This window comes from Notothenia coriiceps, unplaced genomic scaffold, assembly GCF_000735185.1.
Source record: "Notothenia coriiceps isolate Sejong01 unplaced genomic scaffold, NC01 NC01_scaffold00000339, whole genome shotgun sequence".
Taxonomy (NCBI): Eukaryota; Metazoa; Chordata; class Actinopteri; order Perciformes; family Nototheniidae; genus Notothenia; species Notothenia coriiceps.
The window spans coordinates 12826868-12844056 of record NW_011333040.1 but is presented as its reverse complement, the minus strand read 5'-3'; the positions used below and the strand labels follow the sequence as shown (position 1 = coordinate 12844056).

Sequence of the window (17189 nt, the reverse complement as noted above, 5' to 3'; positions counted from 1 at the left end):
AAGGGATTTTTCCAAGATTAGTTCATGGAGGATGAGGGCTTTCTTGTTGAGTGATCGGATGTTAAGGAGGGCAATATTAGTTGAGTGGGAGGGGCGTGGTATGGTCACAGGCTGAAGAGGTGAGAGGTTGTCCATTGTGACAGTGCGGGGAGGAATGTGAGATGGGGGGGAGGAGCGGAGAGGAGGTGGAAGGAAGTGTGTTATTATCGGTTTTTGGTGGTTGAGGGCGGTGGAATCCACTCCAGGTATTTGGGCCAGCTCTGAGCAGAGGGCAGTGGAATCCACTCCAGGTATTTGGGCCAGCTCTGAGCAGAGGGCAGTGGAATCCACTCCAGGTATTTGGGCCAGCTCTGAGCAGAGGGCAGTGGAATCCACTCCAGGTATTTGGGCCAGCTCTGAGCAGAGGGCAGTGGGATCCACTCCAGGAATTTGGACCAGCTCTGAGAAGAGGGCAGTGGAATCCTCTCCAGGAATGAGCTCCCCATTGACATCAGGACAGCAGAAAGCATACACATCTTCCGGCGCAGACTGAAAACTCATCTCTTTCGACTCCCCTTCGAGCGATAGAATTACTAACAAAGCACTATATACTAATAAAGGACTGGTTTATCTAAAGCCAGTTAAGTAGCACTTGAAATGTTTTGGCTCTATGAAACCTGATGTACCTATATTATTCTGCTTTCTTCAAGTTTGTATCTTCTTGGTCGAATGCACTTATTGTAAGTCGCACTCGCTTTGGATAAAAGCGTCAGCTAAATGCAATGCAATGTAATGTAATGTTGCAGCTTTTTGACCAGGGCTTGATGGCATATAGTATTTCAGCCAAATGAATGAATTACAAGTGACCCTCTTTAATCATATTACCAAGGAGGGGTTGGAGTTCAATAAAGGGACCTGTCTTTTAAAGTTTCACTGAAAATGAATGACAATTTAAAAAAAATGTTGCACTTTTTCCCAACAGTATCACAGCCACAGCAGCCAGTATCGGAGCAGCTGGAATCCCTCAGGCAGGACTGGTCACCATGGTGATAGTGCTAACGTCTGTAGGCCTTCCCACTGATGACATCTCGCTTATCATCGCTGTTGATTGGTTCTTGTAAGTGTCTGATATATAGAGGCAGAGCATCCAACGAAAATGAACACACAAAACAAACATTTGGTTAGCATTTTATAGAAACTGGTAAATGCTATTCATATAAGATAAGTTAGTTAAGAGGGTTGAGGTAACATCAGGAATATGAAATCCATTATCCCTCCCATAGCGAGGGGATTCACAGGGTAACAGCAAAGGTACAGGGAAGGCAATATAAAGGCAAGTGGACTAGAAGCCAGTAAAAACAATAATACATAATACAATGTTCATATTGCACATGAGCAGTGTGATTGCAAAACTCTGTTATGTTACAGTAGTTCAAGAATTATGCAGTATGAGTTCAATTAAACTCCTCCCAGGGGGATTTTAGGGGGTAAATAGGGATCAAATTGGTGTGCTCTGCACTATGGATTATAGGAGAGCTTGCAGGGACACTCCCATCACATTCCTCGTCCCCCTATCCATCTGTTTTTATTCAGTCGGGGTCCAAACCCAGTGCAAAGCCTTCTCCTCTTATCCACCGCCTGTGTGCTTCATGTGGTTTCAAGATTGCCTGGAGCGATTAAAACCATTCAGTTGACTCATCATCATTTTTGGTTCACACACATTTACAGACACATGTAGATTTAATTTTCTACATCCAAAATAAATTCATACTGATTGTCTTTCTTCGTCGTTTTGTCTTCCCTTGTCATGTCATTTTTGTCTTCTTTTTGTTTCATGTTGTCTTGTTTCATGTGTTTGTGTCTTGTTCTAACTTGTTTTGTGTTGTGAGTCCCGTTTCATCTTGTTGTGTCTCGTTTCATCTTGTTATGACATGGTTCATCTTGTTTCATCTTGTCGTTTCTTGTCTTCTCCCTGCCACCTGTCCTCACCTGTTCACTATCTTTCCTCAGAGACCGACTGCGCACCATGACCAATGTCCTTGGAGACTCCATTGGTGCAGGTATAGTGGAGCACCTGTCTCGCCACGAGTTGCAGAAGAAGGACCCTGAGGTGGGAAACTCGGTGGTGGAGGAGGCAGACAAGAAGCCGTACCAGCTAATCTGCCAGGAGAATGAGTATGAGAATGAGAGACCTGCTGACAGCGAGACCAAGATGTAGATTGTTGTTCAGGCTGCTTACATTCTTAGGAAAACAATTGCACTGCATTGAACCACGTTCTCAAACTAAGCCCTACTTAATTTTAATACCTTTGTCTCTCAAGTGTGGAGGGACCAAATTAAATTGATCTACAGCTAGAATATATTTCAACCAAGATGAGTTATACTTATGTGTGTGAGCTTCCGAGACAGATGGTTCACTGTTGCTTTGTTTTTTCTAAAAGTTTGTATTATGATGTTTCCTAAGAGTACTATGTGTTTCTGCCATAGGGTGGCAGCTATTTACTATTACGGCAATAATGAATTACTCTTTAGCTTAGCCTTGTTGCTCTGTGGCCTGCACGCCATATCCAGCTCCTCTCAGAACTGTGACGACTGATCTCCCCCACTAGAGGCCAGTACTGCTGTGAGTCTTAACACCACAGCAGATTACTGCCCAAACTTGACTTTTTCTGGCTTTAAAATGGTTGCTTTTCTTTTGTTTGAGTGGTGATGTATGTAGGTGAAATGGTTGTGAAAAATCTGTTTGGAGACTCATGGGAAAAGTGTTTGATACCATGCACATATAGGAGGACCATGTCCACTTTTTTGGGGAAAAGGGCTGCTTATTTGCAAACTTCTGTATGGACATTAGTGGCTTTATTTTCTACGATTTGGTGGAGGGATTATGTAGGCCTACTGTAATTTATCCTAAAACACACATACCTGTCCAACACAGGAAGTGCTACACTTTTCAGAATATTTTGGCAACTATCTAACCCCTTTTTGTGACACATACTGCTCAAACCAATCATTTCAATCATAAAGACAGGCAAACCAAAATCACTCAGCCGTGTTTTTACCTGTACATTTGATCAACTTAAAATGTAAACTGTAATAATATCAAGATATCAACCAAAAAAAAAAAAACACCAAATATTATTTTCAAATGTGGGTAGTTTCATCAAATCATACCTGCCCATGCCCGGAAAAAATATTGCTAACCCGTACATTAACAGTACTGCTAAAAAAGGAAAATAGTGATTTTTGTATTATTGAAATCATAATTTTGATTGTGAGTTTGCCCTATAGGGGATTTAACTCAAAATGATTGGGTTGAAACATTCACATGTCAGTACGAACTATTGTTTTGTATTAAATTAGTAAACCAGGTATTCAGTAGGCTGAATATATAATTTTCTAATACTTTTTTTCTCAAATCAGTCTCTTTAGATAACTAAATCTAATGTTTTATTCCATTTGATTAAATATCAACGCATGTTGTAAAGTAACACATTTGAGTTATTTTCTAATCTTTTTGTATCTAACATTTAGGCTTACTTGAAAATATTAAGTATATACATAAAAAATGCAACATTTATATAATCTTTGCTTTGTATAGAAGATTATTTTGAATATACTGTGCTTGTATAGAGAAATGTAGATAAACATGTACATTAATTGTAGATTTAAATTGTAAAAGGTTCTTTGAGGATTTTGTATGTAAAGATGTTATTACAATGCTATTGCCTAAAGATCAAAACTAACAATCCCTCTAGTTCCTTTTACAAATGCAAAACTGGCTGATTTAAAGGACCAATTGTTATGTTACCTGTACGAACTTGAGGAAATGAAATAGTTCCTTTGTTTACAGTAGCTGGTGTCTCTTTTGATATGAATGTTTCACACATGAATTCATATGTACCTGCAAACACACACACACACACACACACACACACACACACACACACACACACACACACACACACACACACACACACACACACACACACACACACACACACACACACACACACACACACACACAAACGCACACAACACACACACACATTTGAACAATATTTGTAGTTCTGTCTTGCATGGATTTTTATCAATAAAATTTGTAATCAGTTTTTGTATCTTTTTCATTATTATAATAGTTATCTGAAATACGTGTGGATTCTAAAATCAGCCTTCGTTTATGTTTCAATGATTATATGTATTTGATGTTTAAAATTCTTATTTAATCGTTGTTTGGCATCCTCCCGGATTAGCTAGAATCTAGGTAATCCGGGAGGATGCAATGTTAAAAACATTTCTAAAATGTTGTCATCGTTGTCCATTCTTTTATCCTATTTTGTTGGTTTATTGTACTCATCTATTGCATGTGTGTCCAACCATCCTCTGTTGCTATTTTGAGGTTTCTTACTTTTTTATCCCGTTAAAGTTTTTGGAGAGTTTTTAGGAATCAAGGGTCTAAATACGGAGGGTGTTGTACTGATTGTCAAACTCCCTAAGGTAATTTTACAATTTGTGATATTGGGCTGTACACATAATTGACTTGTCTTCACCTAAATAGTTTGGACATTCTTGTTGAGGCAATAACTGCCTGTTAATCAGCAGCATGCATACGAGCTGTCCCGAGGTATGGAACAGATACTGAACAGATTAGTGAGTATAGAAGATGGAGGCTGTATCTTGTTAAGGGTTATTCGTGGTTGTTGGTACTGGAGGGGCAAGTGGTTTTCATTGACCTCAACCAACCTTGAACTTCCTGGCTAGAACTTCAAACCAGTATTATTTCTCTACAGTTTCCTTCAACAACACATCAATATTTCTAAGAATACTGTAATTGTCATATTTACCAAAGGTTGATGCTGACCCCTTGAGGTCAAACAGTGATTTGATTTCCTAAAAAAAAGTCAGGATATCTCTTTCACATTGGGCAGACTAAGGCACTTGTGTCATGTTTTACACATCAACACAATGTATCTTGCTGTTGGCACATTTTGAGATATGTTATAAATGTACATGCAAGTCCCTTAATTTTATGTGTAAATTCTCCTCTATCCTTTGATTTAATTTGTATTTCCCAATATATGTAAATTATTCCTTAATGATGTTATATGAATCATTCTGCAAGATGAGTGTGTAATTGTGCAAGCATTTGGACAATAATTCAATTTGATATAATAGCTGCCCTGTGTGTGTTAAGCTCCACCACATTTATAAGACAGCAAGTTACTGGTTACTTAGCTTAATACAATTGTAATGCATGGCCTTGCATTATTTCTGAGTGGAGTGTGTACTATATTTTAAATAATATCTAACATAAAAAATATTAGTAAGCTATAACGCATTAAAGATTAAACAGTTTGATGTAGATGTTTTGGGTAATTTCATGGCCAGTTTTATTGACAGAAAATATATGTATATATTCTATTTAATTAGCAGTTTTAAAGTAAATTTAGGCCACCAGATAAGTTAAAGTTTTTTAATTCCTCTATTTTAAAACAGGTGCAGTAACCAAACAAATAATTACATTTTACAGTGTACCATGGGTTAAGTGGTTAATATTTTAAATCATAAAAGAGATTTAAAAACAAACCTTAGAAGAAAAGCATAACAACACATGTTTCGTAGTGTACCACTCCACTTCATAGATTAGGAACAGTCTCAGAAAGTCACTGATACATGAAGGTGATATAAAAAAATAGTTTTACCTAATATCTTACTTTTAGAAAGTGAAATGTTGCTAATATGCTATAATAGGCCTACACAAAATGTAATTAGAAAAAATTCTATAATTTTGCCTTGAGCTACGGTCTTTATATAAAACCATCTGTTGATAATGATAAAGAATGAGCATACATTGAACACCAGACGACGTCGCTAGCGTAGTCCTACAGCGGTGTCTAGCGGCTCAAACACGAAACGCTGCATGGCATTTTGTTTGGCGCCGATGGAGGGAGTCACTCCTGAGTACTTTGGTCAGTCAGACGGCAGAACTTCCGGTCGGCATTTTGTTCTACGAGACGAGAGCCTCTTGATGATCGCAACAATCGTCATATTTCTCATTTACTGTCGAAATTGGCTGCACTCATTGAGTAAGGCGGAACAGACCGACTGAAACTCCGAAGAACGAATGTTTCCTCATGAATGTACGCGGAGACGTTCACCCTTGAGAGGCGGAAAAAGCACGAATCAGCCCGACCCGGATTATTGTTGATAGCTAGCAAGCTAGCTAACCAGCTAGCTGGCAGCCAATCGAGTTCCTTCTGGAGGAGCCGAGAGAGAAGAAAGGGGGAGCTAGAGATACGGACACAAGCTAAAACATTCCCCTCCCTTTGAACGCAACATCTAAAGGTAAATAAAGTCACGCATTTACAACCATGCAACAAACTTTTAAAAACACATTTTATAAATAATAGCATTATGTAATACACGTTGTGTTGGAAGACCACCTACGGCGTCGTTAATCGTTGACCGGGAGGTAACGGAAGCTAGCGAACTAGCCGAGCTAGCTAGGTGTGTTTTTGCTCCGCCAAGGCGCACGGCCTCAACTGGATGTCATTTGTCGAGCCCGAGGATTGGGCCGTTGCCTACCGTTGCCGAGGAATTATGTTCCGTGCCGTTGCTTTTTTTCATGTACTCGCACTAACACAACGCATTTTTTTTCAAAACCTATGGGAAATTGACAACAATTCATCAACCCCGACAAGCGCTTCCTTGTACAATTTGAAATGCAGAGCGTTTATTTGAACGGGGAACATCAATAAAAGCTAACCAACAACACTTTGAGCTAGTTAGCATAACTAGCTAGCCATTAAAAAAAGGACTGTTGTTGTTAGCATTTTTGGCAGCTAGCATCAGTGATCTTTGCTTTTATGGTTAGAGTAGTAGACCTAGCTTCACGAGTCGCAGGAAAGCTGCAGGCAGTCAACTTATTTGCAGTTCAACGTTAATGGTTGTGTTCACAAGTAGCGGGCTGCAGCTGACATTTGAGCTAACTAATATAAACAGAGTAACGTATGCTACCTCCAACTATACGTTAGCTAATCCCTGTGTTTTCATTATTTTGTGTTATTTGACTCTCAAAGTTGTACTTTGGCTTGCTGGAATCTTTGGCAGGGCTTATGTTGGTTTTAGTTGCTATACTGTTTGGAATTGTTTTGAGTGACCACAGACTGAGACCAAACTACGTTTTCACAGCTATAGTTATTACACTATCGGAGCCTGGCAGTCATGTTCATGTTGTTTGAATCGTGTACATGCTTGTTTTTGGCAACAACAAATACAGTGTGGCTGCTTTCTGCAGTTAGCTAGTTTGCAGAATGTGTACGGGGGCTGTCGGCTGCTGGAGGATGAGCCCCCCACTGCTGCCGCCACCACCACAGTGCATCTGTTCCTTTGTGCTGCCTCCTGCCTGTCAGTCTCACAGCTGTCAGCCAAGCCCCTGCGTGCTGAGGAAGAGCCACAGCCTGGGCATGCTAATGCTACAGCTAGCTAATGTAATGTTTACAATATCCATCTGTTGAATAGTTGTAACAGTAAGGTGATGCAGGATCGGCTGCACGTGTTTCCTATTTGACCTAAGATTGTCTTTACACATGTAGGTGTCATTAGATAAGTTACTGTGAAAACATGTTCAATTAGATAAATACATTTCCAAAAGGTCTACAGAGCTGCATAGTTTTGCATTTTAGGTTTAAAGATTGTGTAACAGTAATGACAGGATCATTGCAAACATAATATGCTTGTGTGACAGTCAAAACTGCTATACTGTATTTGTCATGCATTGTTGTTGTTGTTAAGGTTATAGTTAACTGCTACAGACCAAACATATTATCTTCTATCAAGAGAAATAATGCGGTTTTATGTCACAAAGTCTCACGCAGAGCCATGTTTTTCTCCTTTCAACAGATTGAAGGAGTAGGACTTTTTTAATCTGAAATGTCACTGAGTCCATCCAAGCTAAAAATTCTTCAAAAAGGTATTATTATATTGGTGTGAGCCATTTAATTGACTTGTCATTATCAACAATCGTAATGCTCTTAAATGATGCAGAATGCTGAAAAGGTTATTTCTGAAAATTGCAGCTTGCTTTTCACTCTGCTCCTCTTTAAACTCCTGTGCCCTCTTACTTGAGAGGTCATGGACACCTTCAAAGCAAAGGGGTTAATGACAAATGACATGGAACTAAGGGTCCTAATTTGTAGAAATGTCATTAAAAGCAGAGAATGAAGAGCCCTGGTGTGAAATTAGTGAAAGGGAACAGACTCCTGTGATAGTTACTAAAAAAAAAATATACAGTGGCCTTCTTAATCAGTTTCACAATAGTAGCACAATTAAGTGTGGAAAATAGAAGAACGTATTACACACACGGCATAGGATCTGCTGTATAACCACCAACCATCAGAATATAAAGGCTCATTCAGTGGCGTACATGATCACTGTTATTCAAAACCCAGTATTATACGTGACTATAGTCCCCCCCCTCAAAGCCTCTTTCTTTTGTAAAACGCCAGACAGTGTTGTCATACACATGTTTTACATTGTATGTTCAATATAGAGAATACATTTGTTTCCATGTTGCTGGAAGCCACTAAGATATTTGAAATGTAATCTAACATATTTAAATTATTAATAATAAACATCAATCAAGGTGTAAGAACACTTGAATATTATATTGTTGATCTGTCAGTGCTTTTGTATTTGTCGAACATTTCTTGATCAAGACACTTAACCTGCATTCATTGTACTGGCATTACATTCCTGATCCTGGGATCTAAGCAGTACCTTATTTACATAATCATATAGAAGATATAACAGTAAAATGGTGAGATCCATGGCGGTCTAAAGATGATGCAGCCGGCACCTTTCCCTCACAAAACATAATCTCAGCATTGGGGCAGACATATAAATGTATAAAGCAAATATTAATTCACTTACTGCATTTGATCCAAATATATCTGTTTTAATACTATTGGTACATTATTTTGGTTGCAGTTGTTAATTTTTACCCACACTAGTTGTTTTCATTTTTGTTATTCCTTCTCATGTCCATCACTCATGCTGTTTTTCTTCTTTCTCTCTCCCTGACTAACCTTCCTCTTTTAGGAGTCAGGAGATGTGAGGACGGGAGTCGTCCATCGGCCCCCTGATCTACCTGTGTATCAGCACACCCCCCCACCCCCACCTTCAGCATGAATGGGGATATGCCTCATGTTCCCATCACCACTCTCGCTGGGATCGCTAGCCTCACAGACTGTGAGTGACACACAGCCGTGCTCCAAATACACTGTCACACATTAGGTTGTATCTCTGCTTCCAATTTCAAATGCCAAAGTTAAATATTGAACAGATTGAAATTTGCAATTATGATAACCTGAGTAGCATATTTCTCTTAGCATAGTCTTCCTTCTTCTCTTCTCTACCTTTCTATAATCATGTTTTCTATATTGCTTATGCCTTTTTTCTCACCCTGTCACAATTTTTTTTCTCCCAACCTCTGTCCTGTCCATCATCTCTCTTCTCGCCTCAGTGTTGAACCAGCTGCCCCTCCCTTCCCCTCTCCCGGCCACTACCACTAAAAGCCTGCTATACAATGGGAGGATCGCGGAGGAAGTTACCTGCCTACTGGGCTGTCGGGATGAGAACCTGGCCTCCCAGCTAGCCCATGGCCTCAACCAGGTCTCCACAGAGTACATGTGAGTTTATAAGGGAACCTGTGTAAATATGACAACATTGTAACTTTATTTATATATTTTTGTCGTAAATATTTGCATTCATACATATTTTAGATTTTAAACATAGTTCATCATTGTCTGTATCTATTACTTTGAATTATGCTCCCAACTTGTGTTACTCTCATAGCTTTATGATGTGACTGAACTTTTTCACGTGTGCTTTCAGAGAGCTGAAGGACAACCTGGGCAGCGACGAGCCAGAGGGAGATGCACCACTGCTGCTGCAGACCATGCTGGCCAGGAACCCTGGCATCTTCAGGGAGAAAAGTATGAAGATAAATACAGGGTTCCCGCGGGGTCTTAAAAAGTCTTAAATTTGATAATCTGAATTCAAGGCCTTAAAAAGGTCTTAAATATGACCAAAAAAATAAGAAAGGTCTTAAATACGATTTAGAAGGTCTTAAAAATGATCGGATTTGAAAGGTACTTCTGTGTTGCGATCACGTCTAAAATGTGTTTTGGGGAAAATGTCCGGGCTTCAAAGTAACCAATACGGTAATAGCCTTTCAGTTCCCCCCAACAATTTGTATTGAAATAAATCAACCAGTAATCACTAACTTTGTTTCCTCCGGCCCCTTATCGGAGAACACCCAGCTAGTAACCTAGCAACCAAGCTTCAGCTAGCGGCTAGTCAGACGNGCTGCTCGATTATGGCAAAAATCATAATCTCGATTATTTGGGTCAATAATTTGATGTTTTCAAAGTAAATGGATAATCGTTTTTAATAATCGTGATATCAATTATTGACCCAAATAATCGAGATTATGATTTTTGCCATAATCGAGCAGCCCTAGGCTGAAGCGAGTGGGAATGCTACCGGAGAGAGGTTAAATAAAAAGTTATGATAAAGACTGGAGAGACTGTTTCCAAGCACGATAAACAGTTAATTACAGGGGGAACATGATATGAGCCACGATTACATCTAATTAGCACAACAGAGCCAAATTAAACAAGGACTGATTAGATCAACTGAAAATAATCGTTTACAGTTTCTAAAGTAAAATATGACCACTTGACACACATTTCCAGCACTTGTTGAGAAATCATCTCCCGCAGTGTTTTGGTGCTCATTCCCTCATCAAAGGTCCTTGTCATAAGAGAGGGCAGTTATGAGAGAGCAGATGTCTGAACTGGTGCAGGCCGTTAAGAAGTTAATCATTATTATCTCCACTCTGTTATAATCTCTGCTGTTTGAGCCAGAATCAATCTGCCATTCAGTTCAACACAAATGATTAACAGAGGCAAGGCAGCTCTGGGATATTTACCCAGTAAGAATAAAGATAAGGAATAATAAAGGTACTTTTCAATGTTGTCAGTGTAAACATGATCTACTTTTAATCAATGTACACTCAGATTTCAGTCAAATGATGCTTGAACTCTGCATGTGTCCCTCTTTTTAGAAGGTGTAGAGCTGAAGCAGCATGCGGTTAAATATAGTGCTGGTTGCTATTATAATGTTTTATTGCTTTGATCTAATCTTTTTGTTCCTCACACACTTCTTAGAGCTGTCTTTTCATTTTATACTCCAGACGCCTGAAGCAGCCCCAAACAGCAGCCTTGAATGTCAACTATTAAAATCGGAAAATCAAAAGAAACCCTCAATGAACTATTTAAAGAAAGACAATAAAAAAAAAAGTGTGGAGGATGTTGGTGTGAAAAAAGATGGTTAAAGCTGCGCTCAGAGAAACAGGCCAAAGGGCATATCGTGGACGATGGATTTTCTATGGATTGGTGTCAGGCCATGAGCTATAAATGTCCCCTTAGTGTGAAATGAAATCAATAGGTAATTAGTTCCTTATTGAAATGACCCGGCCTCCCGTGTCTTTACGTTAGAAACCCAAACACCATCTGCTACCATTCTTTACCGTCCCACCGTACACACTCTGTATGCTGTCATTGGATAAATTGTCCTAACACTTTGTATAATATGCTTGGTTTTTATTTTCTTGTTGAAAGTAAGGGGAGAAAGATACAACACTTATTTGGTAAATAGCAGAACCTGAATAGTACGAGCAGAGGGGGAACAGCTTGCCTCACTTTGCCCAAAACCTTCCAGTAGTCACTCATTTTACCAGCTTTAGAAGTGAAAGCTACACTCGATAATGCCAAGGGTGTATAACATCCTTGTACCTGCAGGAGCATCTGTTTAAAACCCCTCTGGATGCTGAATGAGTCCACAGCCTCATGTCCTCCAGCTGTGCCTCTCTCAGCTCCTCATTCTTCATAACTCTGCTTCTGTCTCGCTGTCTGTCTCTTGAGCGCGTTGCTCCCCAGCAGCCTGGTGTTTCGCCTGCTCTGAGACACACTGGGACACATTTAGCCTGGCACTACTTTAATCAGACGGATTCACTGCCAGATTTGTGTTTTATCATCCTTTGCATCAGGGCGTGGCACACTTTTACTCTCTCTGTAAACTTCATATTCGCACACTGATCATTTCTCTCCAGTGAACACAGGCAATTTGATCTGATCCTGTCTCCGAAATCATTCAGGCGTTTTTTATTTAGGTATATCTTTGTTTTGTTCCACAGGCAGGGAGCCCGACTTCAGTCAACGCTCCATGCAGTTTCTCGAGGACATCAGTTTCCCCTTCCAGCCAGGACATCTGCAGGTACAAACATCCTCATTTCTTACTGCCAATGAAGTCATTTGTGTCCAAAGTGATATAAACACCCAAGGGCAAGACATCTATCTATTTTTCAGTCCATTGCTGCTGCAGAACCTTAACAGTAGATGATGCTTTCCCTTTACCCCTGAGCCATTACACTTTTTGAAGTAGCCCTGTTTTCGTGTAACCTGGGTTATATATAAACATGGGTCACAAGTGTTGTCAGTCCACAAAACGTTTTATTTCCTTTTGTATAAGCTCCTTTGTTTCCAAATGCATGATGTCTTTTCCATTTCTCTTTTTTTGTCTTTTGTCATTCCTTTTCCTTCTGTCCTCACCACCATCTTCAATCATGTTCCTCTTTCATAAACACACATGCACAGCAGCAGTCAGGATCAGGACTGTCAGAAGCACACTGCAGTGGTTCTGTTGAACTCAAACGGTAAAAGCTGTCATGGTTCAGAAGGTATTTCCGTGGCCACCCTCTGCACGGACGCCCTACCAGCCTCCAAACAGGCCAAACAACGAGACTGGCTCTCCCTGCTCCGCCCATCCTCCGCAAACCACCGCCCAAGCGGCTCGCTCAAGTTCTCTATGTCTCTGAACGACGTGGGCCAACGTGTGGACAGTCTTTGTCGCGGGCTGCACTTCATAGACCGAACCTGCTCCGAGGGGGAGCTTGAGACCAAGCCAGAGCCTGCCATGCCACCAGGTGCGGAGCGAAGGGCACACACACTCAACGGCAAGCTGGCTGCAGCCCCCACACACCAGAACCCCCACCTCGTCCCCTCCTTTACAAACAACTACAAATACATGTTGGGCGTCCCTCCCATCAACTGTCCCCCACATGACCCGGTCACCATCGCCCCTCCTCCTCCTCCTCCTCCTCCTCCTCCTACTCTTTCCAACAACCACCTCCACCCTCATCACTCCCCGAGCGCCAACTTCCTGCGTCTCCTTCTTCCCTTCTCTCGATCCTCCACCTCGGCCAGCCTGCAGTGCTCCGAGCTGGGCAGCAACGACTCCCACATCCACTTCAAGTCCTCCCCGCTGGAAGGCAGTGAGTTAGGGTTCCACGTGGAGGATCTGCTGGGGGATGACGATGTATTTGAGGAGGACCGGAACAGCCTAGCTCCAAGGGGAACATGCCAGCTGGGCGCCCCATTAATGGTCACCGTGGATGGGTCAGGTTCTCTTCTAGCCCCCCTGTGTTTTATGGACCCAGACAGCGACTTGGACTGCTGCCCGTCCCCCTTGTCGGAGAGAAATGGGCCACTGTCACCGTATTCGCTTTCTGGAGACTGGTGCAGGTGGGTGACTGTCTGGATGGTATAATCCACACCCACCCTCCCTGTTGGTAGAGCCCAGATCCTCCCTGTGCCGTGGCAGTGAACCCCAGAGCCCTGTGGCGTAGTGGAGAGCCTCTCATCCTGTCGTGTAACCACCCAGCAAATATCCTACACCACAGCAGTATTTGTACCAATAACCCCTGTCTGGAGTGGAGCTGACACCTCGATGCACATTACAACACCATAAGCTGTCCTGATTCAACGCCTATCTTGTGTTAATAGCAGAAATATGACTTCATTTCATTTCATACCATTTCATTCCACTATCTCATGTCCTTCACTGTGCTGTTTTTAAAATCATTTTTCTCTGTTAAGAGATCGATGAAACTTTAAAGTTTCTTACATAGCCTGGCAAAAATGTGCGATTGATTTTGCCCGTAAGCTGTCATCTTTGCAGTAGAGGCGGGAATAGGGGGCAATGACAATGTTAAGAAAAAGATAGAGGGTCAGAGGAGTGTTAGTTCCTCTGATAAATAGTGTAACAGAAGCAGCACAATAAATGTGGATCCCATGGAGTCTGTCTCATTAGGTCAACACGGCCGTGATCAGTCTTTTTCACTTAGCTGTCTGTGTGCGATCTGATAGGCCAGGCTATTTAAGGAAGAACAGATTGTAAAGAATATTTGTGTTACAGACCAGGTCATGCCTTCCTGTTCTCTACACGTGAAGTCTGTTAGCAGTAGATCTCACTAAGTCGCCAAGAAAAACCTATTGAGCCCTACATAGATCCAGTTTGGACACTCAGGGTTACAGCATCTGTCTGTCGATACTTAACCTTGCAGCTGTAGAAATGGATTGATGACTGTTTGAAGAATGTCAATTATACATTAGTTTCTTCTTTTCCTCTACGCTTTGGTCTGTGCACGTTGTTCAGTCCAGATTATACATCCCATACGTCAGCTGTGTGCAGAGAGAGAAACACGAGCTTAGATTTGGCAAGGTGAGCAGGATCAGAGATCAGGAGACAGATTATTGGCTTCAAATAGCCTGGCAGTCTCTGACCCCACACACAAACACACATCGTGGGAGCTTTCTGTCAGGTGGCGTGAGCTCAGAGCCTGGCCTGAGCTGTCAGGGTGCTCGCAGGCTGTTGTTTTGAACAGAGGAATGCCATGTGAATTATAAGATAGCTCTTACATTGACATTTCAGAAAGTAATGATTGGAATCCTTTGAAGAAGTGACATTATCTCTTTCCTTATCAGAAAGGTCACATTTGAGGCAAACTTAAAGGTAGGCGGTTCCCGCGCTAACGTTGTGAATGCATTTCATTTCTCATTTTATATTTCCTGGCTTCGGAGAATACTTTGAAAACATGCATTGCATTTATACATATATATATACACAACTGTAGTAATTGTATTCATACATGTTTCTCTGTTAATTAACACATCTGTTGATCAGCATAGGGACATTAACCAGGTGTCATTTAACCCCCCATTCATTTGATAGACATGGACAACCTTTAAAGTAAGAATTGCAGTCAGTGTTACGTTCCTCAGCTTCGAATCACTTTTGTATCTGCTACAGCTCTTGCTTCTTGCTCCGTCTATCCTTCTTCTTTTAAGTGTTTGAAGACTTGCACACTCTGCTCTTTAGCATTGTCTTCCTCTTTGGGCCTCAAGCATGTACTAGTAGAGCGGCAGACAGAACAATGTTATTTTACAGAACAGGTACAGTAACATAGTTCCATATAACTCCACTGCTGACTTCGAGCTTTTACATTTAACAATACAGCAATCTCAGCAGATGTAATATTCTCTTTTGAAGTAAGCCTCACCACAGAGAGAGAGGCAAGTGACCTCTAAAGGCATGCAGAGAGCAGAGAAGAGTAAACGGGGAGATGGGTTCCTCTGGTGGTGCCTCTTAAAATGTGTATTTCTCTGATCACCGTGCAGAAGTTAAATAGATGTGACTGAAATCAGGCTGAGAACGGAGAGGAGAACAAAACCCCTCAGATATCACACTGCCCCCTGAAAAGCCCCATGAACATCTGTTTAGCAGAAACACAAAGAAACAGATGGTGTTCATAATTAATTTTTGAATGAATAAACATTTCAGGACAAGGGCAGAGCAAGGAGTTGCTGAAGGGGTGGGGGTTTAAAGCGATACATTGAGCAGGTGAAGAGTTAATAGATTGCCTAAATGCCACAGGAGAAATACCAGGAAATAGACAAGAGTGAACAGGAAGAAAGTGAATGCTTCGCCAGGGCAGTTATGTCGCCGAACTTGTTTTCCTCTCTATTAAAGATAAAGTACACTTCAAATGATTAAGCAGTTTTTCTGTGCTCTATTTATAAGGTTTTTATCTTTAAAGCAGTTTAGTGACAACCTAGCAGACATCTTGCATGAAGCATACTCAGGATCCCTTATCCTGTTCCACTCATGATCATTTTATTTCCACTGTGGCTTTATGTGGAGGTGTAGGCATATTTCTGTTCTTATTCCCTCCTACATTTGAAATCAAAATCCATATCAACATTAGAAAAGATTCTCACATCTTCCCATTTCAGCACGCACCAACCCTTGATGTGAGAGAGTCCTGGTCCTCAGGCTGGCTTTTGTTGTGCTTTTTGAAAGAGGAGTGCACACCAGTTTGTGTGGGAAGAGAATCTGCAATTCATCATCTGTGATCTATGTAAATTATCACAAAGACTCACAGCCATAACCAATAGAAAAACACCATGAGAGCTTTATTTTGCTTCCTCAATCCGTGAATCCCTCTGTCCTCGTTCCACTCTCTCCACTATTTGACAATAGATCTCCACCTGCTCTTATCCTCTTCTTCTTCTTCACATTGTCTTTAATCTTGTAACGCTTAGGCCAGATCAGTGTCATCTGGAAATAGATGCTATCTTGCTCGCTCTCTTAATAACATGCGTGGCGGGTGTGGGTGTGCATGTGTGTCTTCATGTCTTCTTATCCCCCCTTGACCGGGACAAACCCATCCGAACCAATCTGCTCTCTTCTCCTTTGTCCATCTATTCCCAGAAAGAAGAGCAACTTCTCTCTGCATCTCACTCAGGGGCAAACACAGTGGCGAACCGTCAGGGCCTTCAAGGTATTCAGAGAATACCCTGGATCACTCAGATAAAACAAACAAAAAATCGATTTAATTATATAAATAAAATGTATATAAAATGAATAAATGAGAATGGTATCTGTGTTGTTGATCTGTAATATTACAGTGTTACGTTGATTTTTTTGTCCTTCTCTGACCATGCATTTCAGTGGTTTTGTGTTAGAAAAGAAAGCAACCAATCAGATCTTGTTCTGGGTCTCTGGGTAGAATATCCTTCAACCAAGGTATTCTATATCCTTGATCGAATGCCCTGGCCGTTGCAATGAATGAGAGCATACATTTGGACTGACAGTTTGATCAACCAATCATATATTGATTTGTAGCCAATGGGCGTATTCTTTCAGNGACAAGTGCAACAGGTGAAGATGAAGTTGTTGCGGAATTGTTGTGAGTACCCTTTTCAAGACGACAATTCAGTGAAAAGACGGACATTATAACGCCTGGGGGG

The 17189-nt window shown here is 41.1% G+C and overlaps 2 protein-coding genes across 2 annotated transcripts in view; both read left to right on the top strand.

The window, feature by feature from the left end:
• The window catches only part of LOC104946341 (excitatory amino acid transporter 1-like), a 10768-nt gene extending 6818 nt beyond the window's left edge, over positions 1-3950 (top strand). Inside the window, exons 2-3 of the mRNA XM_010772156.1 lie at positions 949-1096; positions 1990-3950. Coding sequence (XP_010770458.1) covers positions 1023-1096; positions 1990-2197 — 282 coding nt within the window. The 5' untranslated portion in view covers positions 949-1022 and the 3' untranslated portion in view covers positions 2198-3950. The remainder of the gene's footprint in view (positions 1-948; positions 1097-1989) is intronic.
• Positions 1-17189, top strand: part of marchf8 (membrane-associated ring finger (C3HC4) 8) — a 115150-nt gene that overhangs the window by 96451 nt on the left and 1510 nt on the right. The window contains exons 4-5 of the mRNA XM_010777711.1: positions 12236-12315; positions 12687-13622. Coding sequence (XP_010776013.1) covers positions 12236-12315; positions 12687-13622 — 1016 coding nt within the window. The remainder of the gene's footprint in view (positions 1-12235; positions 12316-12686; positions 13623-17189) is intronic.